This window comes from Diaphorina citri, unplaced genomic scaffold (assembly GCF_000475195.1).
Source record: "Diaphorina citri unplaced genomic scaffold, Diaci psyllid genome assembly version 1.1 scaffold159, whole genome shotgun sequence".
In the NCBI taxonomy this organism is placed as follows: Eukaryota; Metazoa; Arthropoda; class Insecta; order Hemiptera; family Psyllidae; genus Diaphorina; species Diaphorina citri.
In genome coordinates, this window is record NW_007377596.1 from 138,490 (window position 1) to 149,554 (window position 11,065).

The 11,065-nt window shown below is 38.6% G+C and overlaps 1 protein-coding gene and 1 long non-coding RNA gene across 2 annotated transcripts in view; both read right to left on the minus strand.

Annotated features, from left to right (window-relative positions):
* Positions 1 to 59: 59 nt before the first annotated feature.
* The window catches only part of LOC103505251 (apolipophorins-like), a 16,579-nt gene continuing 5,573 nt past the window's right edge, over positions 60 to 11,065 (minus strand). The window contains 9 exon segments of the mRNA XM_026820588.1: positions 60 to 4,875; positions 4,878 to 7,132; positions 7,200 to 7,270; positions 8,000 to 8,179; positions 8,378 to 8,613; positions 9,391 to 9,572; positions 9,857 to 10,057; positions 10,448 to 10,503; positions 10,792 to 10,944. Of these exon segments, the coding sequence (XP_026676389.1) occupies positions 230 to 4,875; positions 4,878 to 7,132; positions 7,200 to 7,270; positions 8,000 to 8,179; positions 8,378 to 8,613; positions 9,391 to 9,572; positions 9,857 to 10,057; positions 10,448 to 10,503; positions 10,792 to 10,944 (7,980 nt within the window). The 3' untranslated portion in view covers positions 60 to 229.
* LOC113465790 lies at positions 7,176 to 7,663 on the minus strand. Its single transcript, XR_003390397.1, has 2 exons — positions 7,603 to 7,663; positions 7,176 to 7,270 (listed from the first exon to the last, which is right to left on the minus strand). It is a non-coding gene; the product is annotated as an uncharacterized LOC113465790 (long non-coding RNA).

An 11,065-nucleotide genomic window follows, 5' to 3' on the forward strand; every position in this document is an offset into this window, starting at 1 on the left:
AAAGCAGAGAATACAGTTTATGTAATTACTGTGGTTTTTAATAGTAGGTAAAAAAAAATCACGAGTTTTATAAACAAACAAGATTCTGACTCAAGTCCCTAGGATATTTATTATTATTGTACGATATTTACATGTAGTATACAAAATAAATAAATCTCCCCATGTTACCGTAGTAATTGACCTGTTAATTTTTGGAGTCATGAGAGATGGACAAAATCCTTGGAATCTTTCACAGGTCATCCAAGTCATCCAAAATGTCATTAGCACAAATAGAAATAGCTGGTCTATCATTAGGTTTCCAGCAAGTACACACTTGAATAGCCTGTTTGGATAATTTCTTTGCTATTGTGTCTGAAACAATTCCTGTGAATACTTTCTTTTGTTCAGGATTAGCTTTCAAGAAAACTTCGGAATTGAAAGCACCATCTGAGTTGAATATATCGGCAAAAGCATTGTAGTCATGGTCAATGTCCAAAGTATCAGATAGCTCTTCGTTTCCTCTGACATTACGGGGTTTGGACTCGCTGAGTAAAAACACTTGGTCTTCGTCAAATCCTGCGATATCTTCGTCTTGTTTGTCCTTTACAGAAGCTTTGATTGGTCCAACATATATAACTCTAGCACCAATACCTTCGGCGATTATTAGTGGGTACGCAGTTGTTAAAGAATCAACGGGTCTTCTCTTGGGTAAAGTTGATCCTACTAGAATAATGGCTCTAGCACTTCCAGGTCTGAACGGGTAAATGGCTGCTTGGTGCAAGGCACTGGTTAGACTCTGGTCGCCCAGTAGATTCAGAGATTTAAGGAACCATTTGACTCTTGCTTCAGGTGTCTTAGCTTGAGAGAACTCTGAAGTTATATCTTTATCAGAGGTATCTACGAAAGATATCTTGGCACTATTGGCATCAAATTCAAACTCGCCATCTTTTGTGAAAAGCTGTGGCCAAGCAGTACTACCATAACCAATCAATGAGAAATGAGGGTCCGTCAAACCTACCTTCTTAAGGTCTTCAGTAAGGGCAGGTATGAGAGGAAGAACTAGATTCTTATAGACTTCTTCGTTTTTAACATCTTCTTCTACAACTAGAACAATATCTGCCCTTGAGTACGGTGGTTCGAATCCCTTTATTCTCTCTGAACCCTGATCAGGGCAAGTGACGTATTCCTGACAACTGAAGGGAATGGTCAACCAGAAGCCTCCAGCCAAATTGACAGCAGTACTATATGCTGCAGCAAACTGGCAGGCTTTCTCTTCTTTCTGTTCATGCGTTGATAGTTTGTTGATTTCGTTACTGCAGGCTTCGAGGTAGGGCTTTATGTTGATAAATACATGGCCACTCGACAGGGTACTGTTTCCATGGAACAAGTCTTTGCACTCACTTGATTTTTCAGACACCTCGGTGATTTTAGCAGGACTTGCACATCCTCCCACGGCATAACTGTTGTAGAACTCAGATTTATCATCTGTGTGCTTTCCATTTGGCAAGGTAAAATCTAAATAGGGCTCCAGATTATGTGCTCCCAAGAGACCGTGTACTTTGTTTTGATAATAGCCATTGACAATGACGGAACATAAGTCAAAGGTGTCGGAGCAGGAAACATGGATACCTGAGAGTCCAAGCACAACCACTTTGCCATACTGCCTCCAAGAATGTAGGTTCTTCGATCTGACTGGATATTCAGTTGCAGCACCATTCAACTTGATCTTCTTGTCAACAAATACCTCGACCTCATCTTCCTTATCTGTTACAACCACGCTTGATAATTTCCCGTTTTGAACTTTGATGCTGACAGAGAAATTGTTGTTCTTAAGGTCTTGAGCTAAAACGTAGGAGCAGGATCCTGCTAGTGGTAACCATTTGCCATTATATGTAAATACATAACCCTTGTCTACAATCAATCCAATGGCCTTATAAGGAGGTAAGAGCTCCTCAGGTTTCAACAAGCCTCGGAACGCTGTGTATATACCTTGGGATATTTTGAATGGCAGTTCTCCGTTGAGATATGTGTTGAATGTGCTAACATGAATGGAGCCAAACTTCAATGGGTATTTGAAAAGACCTAGAGTTGGAATCGGTAAAAGCACAGATGATGGTTTCAACAATTCTTCATTGGTGCCAGTTGGTTTAAATGCAGGTATGAATGCAAAGAGAGACTTGAAAGCTTCAAGGAACTTGTCTAATAATTTTTTCAATTCTTCTGAATCCAAGTTTATTTTCTTGTCAGAGTCAGTGATTTTCTTCAAGTAGTCAATTAAAGCGTCAGCAAAGTTTTGGAGCTCTGGCGTAGGAAGAGAATCTTTCAGACTTTCTAAAACTTCCAAGATTACACTTAATACATTTTCTGGAACTTGTAAGTTTTTAAATTCTTCTATCTTTTCTTGGATAAGTGGATAAACTGGCAAAGATTTAACTTGTTCGGCTAGCCTTCGGTAAACTTCAGCGGTTTCTACTTGTACTTGGGCGTACCATTTGGCTACAACTTTTCCCACTCCTAAGAAAAGGTCATTTCCAAATGCTGTAATACCTTTGAAGTCAGCTTCGTGTTTCTTTAATTCGTCGATGAAAGTATTGACCAATGTGACTCCTGTTTTCAAAACGCTATCTATCGCTTCAATGGCGTATTTACTAATCTTGGCGTACGCGTCGGATATAGCAGGTGCCAGGTTTATAAAGGCTTCAGATATTTTATTAGCTAAGTCAAATGACACAGTGGTCACGGTTTCCAATACATGAGTAAATGCTTCAAAAAGAGTTACGAAACTTTCGAGGAAATCATTGAAGGTATTCTTAACATGTTCAGCGGTATCTTTCAAAGCCTTATCGTTTGCGATTTCTTCTTTCAATTCTTTGAGCTGGTTGTTGATAGCTGTTAACACAGGTTTCAAGTTGGGTTTAGCTTTTGTAAGTTCTGCAGAGCGATATGCAGACTCCTCCCTAAATTCTTTTCCAATCTTTGTTACAACGTCTGTATGGTCTTTAAGAATTCCTTTGAAATCGTCTTTAGAGGTGACAACCAGGTCTTTAATATCATCTAAAGAAACAGCTTCAGATGGTTTCAAGAAGTTTTCTTGGTCGAATTTAAGCGTAGCAACAGCAACTTCAACTTTCTTTCCATCTTTTAAAGCCGTGACTTGGACTTCAGCTTTGGTGTTGTAGTTGAATTCTCCTTTGAAACCCAGCTCTCTCTCGGGTTTGTCATGGCATTTCCATTTCAATACGTAGTCGAGTATAGCTTTCTTGTTAATCGTAAGGCGCTCTCCAAACTTATTTCCATTAATCTCGTGTTTAGACGTGTATTCCAAATAATTATCTTTTTGGTTGATTTTTAATTCTTCGATTCCTTTCCATTGAATTAAATCGAAAAGTAACACTTTTCCTGAAAACTTCTGTTTAGAATATTCAAAATGAATAAGTCCTTCCCTTTTCTTGTTATTTTTGTCAGTGTATGATAAGGTAGTGTGGTCTTCTACTTTATCAGCGTCTATTAGGGTATAACCACCCAAAACGAAGTGCAAGTTCTGTTCCTTGCTGACAATTGAAAACTTGGTGTTTACTTTCTCACCATTTTCTCTTTTTTCACGATTAACTTGGAGATCGATCACAATATTTTGTCCTTTCTTCTGGAACACATCAATGTCAACATTGGCATCAATAACATTAGCCCAATCCTTCAAGAACTCACCTCTTCCACTGAGGGATAAATCCTTGGAAAGTGCAGGATGTGAGAACTTGACTTCTCCTGAGGCTGCCATGGTTCTCTGATCTTTGTCAAACGAGTTATCGTACTTAACAAGTAAACCAGTTTTTTGTTCAGGGGCACGGGTTTTGTCTAACCACAAGTTCGCTTCATAAAGTAAACCCTTTTCTTTCTTCAAGTCATATGTACTTTCCAAAGCCAAAGTGCGTTTTGGGAGTGCCACAATCACACCAGCTTTAGTACTTTCAAAGTAAACGTTGTATTCAATTTTATCAGTTGGGCTCCATTTGATTTCAAGTTGTTGATTGAGTGAAAAACCGTATCGTTTTGTAGAAGCCTTGAGAGAGAACGGGTGAGATTCTGGAAGTTTAGAATATTTCAGCAGTGGTCTAAAGTCCAGTTGAACGATCAATTCTTGTTCGTAGTCCAATACATCGGATCCCTTATACTTGTAGGAGAGTTCATTGACATAGCACTTGTCATCATTACAGTAGTTCCTGTATACGCGGAAAACTTCATCTGTGAACTTGTTTTCTCCTTCATATTTAATCTTCATCCCTTCACACACTACACTCACCTTATGCAGTTCTCCAGTTTCACCATCGGTGGATTTGTGTAATGTTTTCATTATGTATTTGAATGTAACAGGATAGGTTTTGTCTTCATATTTAAATGAACCAGCGCCTTCAACCACCTTTCTGTCACCTTCATCTTTGTAAACATAGTTTGAACTTCCTGTCACCAATACTTTTCCTCCACTCTTGACTGAGTATTGAATTTTTTGAGTTTCGCCTTTAGATGGTTTGTTTTCAACTTCAAATCTAATCTTATTCAAGTTGAGAACAGGACTGTCAAAGTTCAATTTGTAGGTAAAATCATCTACAGATCTAAGGTCTCCATCAACATCTGCATCAATGAAACCTCCTCCATTGGCAATCCATTGCAATTTTACGGCTGCTGCGATGTGATTTTTATCTTTTTTGTCATATTTCACATAGACTCGGGATTTGCCAGCGTTTTGTTCTACTGTGAAATCAAACTCGGGTTTGTTTTTCGTTAAATCAGTCTTCAATCCCAGCTTTACTTTTTTATCGTTTCGGATGAAAGACAATTCGGCGTTAACTCCTTTGTTATCCTTTAAAATTTTATTAGAACCAAAAATTTCTACTTTACCGGTCTTGGATTTTGTTCTACCGTGAAATCAAACTCGGGTTTGTTTTTCGTTAAATCAGTTTTCAATCCCAGCTTTACTTTTTTATCATTTCGGATGAAAGACAATTCGGCGTTAACTCCTTTGTTATCCTTTAAAATTTTATTAGAACCAAAAATTTCTACTTTACCGGTCTTGGGATGATTGGCAGTGACACTTAGCTTGCCACCGGTTTTATCTTGGAATGTTTCTCCTTTGATTGAAAGTCCAGCTTCTTGATTCTCCCATTTAACCGATAGACTGCCGTCAATTTTTCCTGGAACATTTTGTGCTGGAACTTCACCTGTCAATGATCCTGAGAAAGTACGCTTGGGTACAGAATGAGTTTCTACTTCACCATTGACGGAAATTCCTTTTTCTTTTCCATGAAGACCAAAGTTGACTCTTATAAACTTATCCTTATTCCATTTGAAACTGTTATCTGATTCAAGAACCGACTTGGATGTGTCAATATCAAAAGTATTGTCCGAGTTCAATCTAAATTCTTGTATACTGTTAGGGGAAGAGTATTTTTCATCAATTTTTCCAGCAACATTATATGATAGTTTCTTTCCTTTTAGAGCTAGTTCAAATTGACCTTCTCCAATTGAGGTCAAACCAAATTCCAATTTTGTGACCAGAGGTGGGAAACTTTTCTTTTCAAACAAGTCTAGATCTTCACTTAAGTATTCAGTTGACTGCTCTGTACTAAACTTGGCTCTATTTTCAGGAACGACAGATCCCTTTGCTTTGTGTTCGTAGCCATAAACCCACTTGTCTCCATTTACTAGTGAATACACATTTGCATCAACATCTACCAATGATTCTGATTCTCCAAGAAGCTTAAATTTGACGTCAGAATTGAATGTTTCTTTGGCAGGATCAATTTTGTCAACTTTAACATTTAAATTCAGTTTTTTGGGTAGTTTTGCTAAAGCCTCTGTCGTCTTGCCATCTCGAGCCAGTTCTAAATCGAATTTGTAATCACTCTCTGGGTCTTTTATGTTGCTTTCTCCGTTGTAATTGCCTTTCAAGATAGCTTCATTTGGGAATGTCAGGTCAAAGCTCCAGCTGTGTTTGCCATTTTGAACTAGATTATCAACTTTTGCATCAGCCTTAAATTTGGTTATGTAATTCAAGAGAGTGAATTGATTATCTGTGGCGAATCTCTTTTTGTCATCAGTCCATTTTAGTGATGTTTCAGTATCTAGACGCACTTTCTTGCTAGGATCTTTTTCAGCATCCAGTAAAATTTCAAAGAATCCTTTGTATTTTTCTCCATCAATGGTTAAAGATGTTTTAGATTGAACCGTTCTTTGCAATTTAGGAGCCAATAGTTGGATAGTAAAGTCATTGCTATATTCTTTTCCAGCAACAAATTTGAATGCTGCTTTACTCTTAAGTAAATCAGAAAGGTCGAGTTTGAAATTACCAGATGGAGAAGTTTTGGATAAGAGTACTTGACTTGAGGTCGACAGATAAGGATCATCTCCCAGAGTGACATCAATGTGAGTCTTAACTTCGCTTGAAGCCCATTTGTATCCAGTATCTATTTTCAAGGGTTTTTCTTCCTGAGGAAGAAACAGAGATGCTTGAATTCTTCTATTAATGGTATCTGGTTTCTTGCTGCTGGTTACATCAGCATTTAAAGAGTATTTTGCATTGCCAGCCTTTGATGTATCAGATGCAAAAGTGAGGGAGTTTGTGAATTTCTCTTTTTCGTCTGATACAATGACACGTTTGAGTTCAGCCTCTAGAGAGTTAGTCAAGAACTTATTCTTAAATGAAATGTCATACTCTCCGGACTTTTTCTGTCCTATCTTGGCATCTAGTTGACTGAGGAACGCTGCCTTCTCATATTTACCAGTGATGTCTATATTGATACTTGTACCCGCATCTTTTTTAAAATTAATTTTCGTGCTTGCCTTAGCGTTAACATTGAACAGAGGGTAAGAGAAATCATCGTCTTCAGAGAACTCAAAGTCGTGTGTTTCTCTGCTATAGATGGCGTGAGACTTTACATCGTAAGATAATCTAGATGTTTCACTCTGAGGATTGTTTCCATGCGTAAACTTAGTACGCGAGATAGTTTTTGCTTGTATTACTTTGCCCTGTTCTATCTTGGATTGAATAGTTGAATAATCATAGGCGATTCCAAAGTCAGGGTATTGTGATGGACGAACTTCAAAGTAAATATCGAGCTTCTGCTCTTGATCATTTTGGGAAAGCGGTGAAAGACAGTTGCTCCGGACCGTTGTTAGTGCCGTCGAATTTCAGACTAACCACACTGCTTCCTACGGCATTCAAACGCAGCGTCAGACCCAAACTGGTGGGATACAAAAGCTCAGCATCCAGGAACGTCATATGTTTTTTGAAGTCAAACTGCGGAAAGCAAATTAACTGGAATTAGGTTATATTTTTATCGTTGAAGTAAAATCTCCCTGATTCCCACTTTTGCCAATAACACATCCGGAAATCTCTTAGAACCTACCTAGATCCTTATAAACAGTTCAATTGTAAGACAGTACTTACCTATATTGAATTGTAATGAATTGAATGTGTTCTAAATATTTGTTAACATATTTAAATCATTTCAACATGAAATCCTGTGAAAAATGATCTCTTCTAATGATTTTGAAGATGAAGCGAACTCACGGGGGGAAAGACATGATATAAAATTATTATCTCTTAGGTTTAGAATTTAGAAACATTACCTTCTTTGTACTTTCTCTTTTAACAGCGTCTTCCGTGTCTTGCACAGCTTTTGCAGGAAGACATCCAACGAACTAGTCAGAATCGAAACCAGCAAAGTAAAGCTAGACAAGTTGATCGCAAACATCCTAAATCGGATAAGCACTTGAAGAAGAAAGAAGAAGAGTATTTGGCTTTAGGAGTCATACTCATAATTATAGGAATACAAACAGAGGATTGTGGAGAAGGGGAATTGAAGACGGAAATGCCGACCCCTATATTGAATTGATATTTAAATCATTTCAACATGAAATCCTGTGAAAAATGATCTCTTCTAATGATTTTGAAGATGAGGCGAACTCACCGGGGGAAAGACATGATATAAAATTATCTCTTAGGTTTAGAATTTAGAAACATTACCTTCTTTGTACTTTCTCTTTTAACAGCGTCTTCCGTGTCTTGCACAGCTTTTGCAATTGTATCATCCAAGTCAACGCTGTCCTCCAACTTTTCTCCATTGATGTGTCCCCAGCCAACACCAGAACCTAAAATCTTCACGTAGACATCGAGATCGTAGTCAATATCTCCTGACAATGCCACCTGTGAGAACAATGAAAACATAAACATATAAGTACAACGTTGAATTCATCATTTTCCGACGGATCAGAAGCGCTTGGTATCCGATCGGTTTACCATCTGGAACGTACCTACTGGTGGTTATGGGATGGACTTGTGAGGACATTTGAGGAGCTGTTCGAAGCCCCAACGAGAAAGGTGCGGTGGCATAAAGCCAGTTACGGAGAAATAATTACCTTCTACAGTAACAGCTTGCAGTCCTTGTTTTTTGCCTCCTTTTTTGGTGATCAGTTTAGAGTTGGAAGAGAGTTCAGGTATTTTGTATTCGAGGAAAGGTTTGTAGGTGCGGTGAGATCCACTGCCCGTGGTTTCAGCTCCCAGTTTGAAGGAATATTCCACTCCGTCACTCAACACTTTGCCAGAGATTGCTGACTGAGTGTTGCTCTTGATGATGGAACCTGGAAAAAAAAGATTAATTTTCTATATGGATTTGGACTTTGGAGGTCGTGTGTAGGTACATATTTTTATGGATATCAGCTAGCGAGAGTGAAAAAAAAGGCAAAACGCCTAAAACTAAGGGCCGGTTCGAGTATTTTTTACATTCTGAAAAAAAGTCGAAATTTTCGTCAAAAACGGCAAATTTTCGCCAAATCTGTTCGAGAAAGAAGAATTTGAAAAAAAAAAATTGGGTTCAATTTTTTTTCGATCAGCTGATTTGAAAATCTCATTTTGGTGGAAAATCTTGAAAAATTTCGTATGTGGCTGCTGTAATCGGGTTCGAGAATGTTGTTGTTTTTTTTTTTTTTTCGTGAAAATTTTGGAAACTCGAACCGATTTAAAAAAAAATGGATTTTTAGATTGTAAAAAAAATTTCCACGATAAAATACTCGAACCGGGCCTAATTAAACCAGGTTGTATCAATTGTGGATTTTGAACCCTAAGGTTTCCATTGGTCCTCTATTGTGACACAAGAAAATAATAATTTGACATCTTTGAGCAGGAGAAGATACAGGGTTATATACCCTGTGAGGAGGGAGGAGTAACTGATACCCTGTGAGGAGGAAGGAGTAACTGATACCCTGTGAGGAGGGAGGAGTAACTGATACCCTGTGAGGAGGGAGGAGTAACTGGACGAAGTTGCGAAGCAGCAAATTATTCTCATAGTGCCACTGACAGAAAAGCTCCTCATGACCTCATCATATATTAATTTTTTCTTCCATTGCTTAAAATCTTACCTTCCAACTCAGCCGTTTTAATGGGAGACACGAAAGATGCTTTGACTTCCTTCTTCTCTGGGGAAGTCTTGTATTCTCCCAAAACCTGGACCTTTCTCTCCGTCTTTGAGTTGGGAGTGTCCAACAAAAATTCAAATGTTCTCAAGTCTTGTACTGAAATCAAATCGAAATTGTGACTACATTAGTAAATTCTTCTTGTAAAGAAATTTTTTTTTTTTTCATTGCTTTTCCTGCCATAATATTTCTTTTTGATAAGAAGAAGAAATAGGTATTAGATCCAGTGATTCCAACGTCCGAGTCGATTTGATTTACTTAATTTTACGTATGACCACTACTTGATTATTCCTAGGTAGTAAGTCGTTCATTTTGTTTGTGCTCTTAACAGTTTTAGCACGAATCTGTAGCAGATATAACAAAGTCCCTTACCTTGTATGATGGGCTCGTTCTCAATCAATTCCTTGATGACCTTGGCGGTTTCAGCACAAACACACCCTTGAACAGGAAGGATTTCAAGGAATCGTCTTCTTTGTCCACTTTGAGGGAAACTTTGGATGGCCCGTAGATGGGGTTCAAGAACTTCTGACCGTCGAATGGGAAACTGACAACAGCGCATGGCGTTAGGCCAATCAGCGGCAACAGCTGGTCGAAACAGCCACCGTACTCAGCCCTGTAAGGATAGATAAATGATTTTTTTTTTTAAGGAGAAACACACAGAGGCATTCACAAAGGGTTCTTTCTAGGACCATCTTGGAAACTTGATTGTTGTCTTCACATCATCGCGTATTTGTTTTTCTTGTCACTTGGCCTACAGTCTAAATGCTACGATGTCAATGGGTTATACTTTATAATAACCCAATTGTGCACTTTAATAATCTTACACATGGTCTTTTCCCTCTGACTTTTATGTTACCACAGGGATTCAACAGTCCCTCGGTACGGATTCAATTCCTCAGTCAACTGAGCTAACTGGAATCTGGAGGGTGTTGCAATAAAAAGTGTAATAATGTGCACTTTAATAATCTTACACATGGTCTTTTCCCTCTGACTTTTACGTTACCACAAGGATTCAACAGTCCCTCGGTACGGATTCAATTCCTCAGTCAACTGAGCTAACTGGAATCTGGAGGGTGTTGCAATAAAAAGTGTAATACCCATTTGGCCACGGAGGTTGGGTAGATTTAAGTATGTCAAAGGAACGCATAGTGGAGTGTGTTTTATCGAGGACGTCAACTATCGCAATCAAGTCTCTAGTCGCTAACTCACCTCAGGTTTACCAGCGTCAGTTTGGAAGGTATCCAGGGCGATAGCTCGGATTTTGGTGCTCACTTTCGGGTTCACGGAGGTTGGGTAGATTTAAGTATGTCAAAGGAACGCATAGTGGAGTGTCTAGTCGCTACTCACCTCAGGTTTACCAGCGTCAGTTTGGAAGGTATCCAGGGCGATAGCTCGGATTTTGGTGCTCACTTTCGGGTTCGAGAAACAGTTGCCAACCAATGCTGCAACCTCGGGGGTCAGATATTTGACATTGCCCAAACCTCTCAAACTAGCGATGATCTGAAAATGAAACGGTGTCAGAGTAACGATCACAGTCTCTTAACCACTTGATGTTGAACAGCTGATCGGGCAATACTGTTTTTTTTTTTTTTTTTTTTTTTTTTCTTTTTTTTTTGGCGTT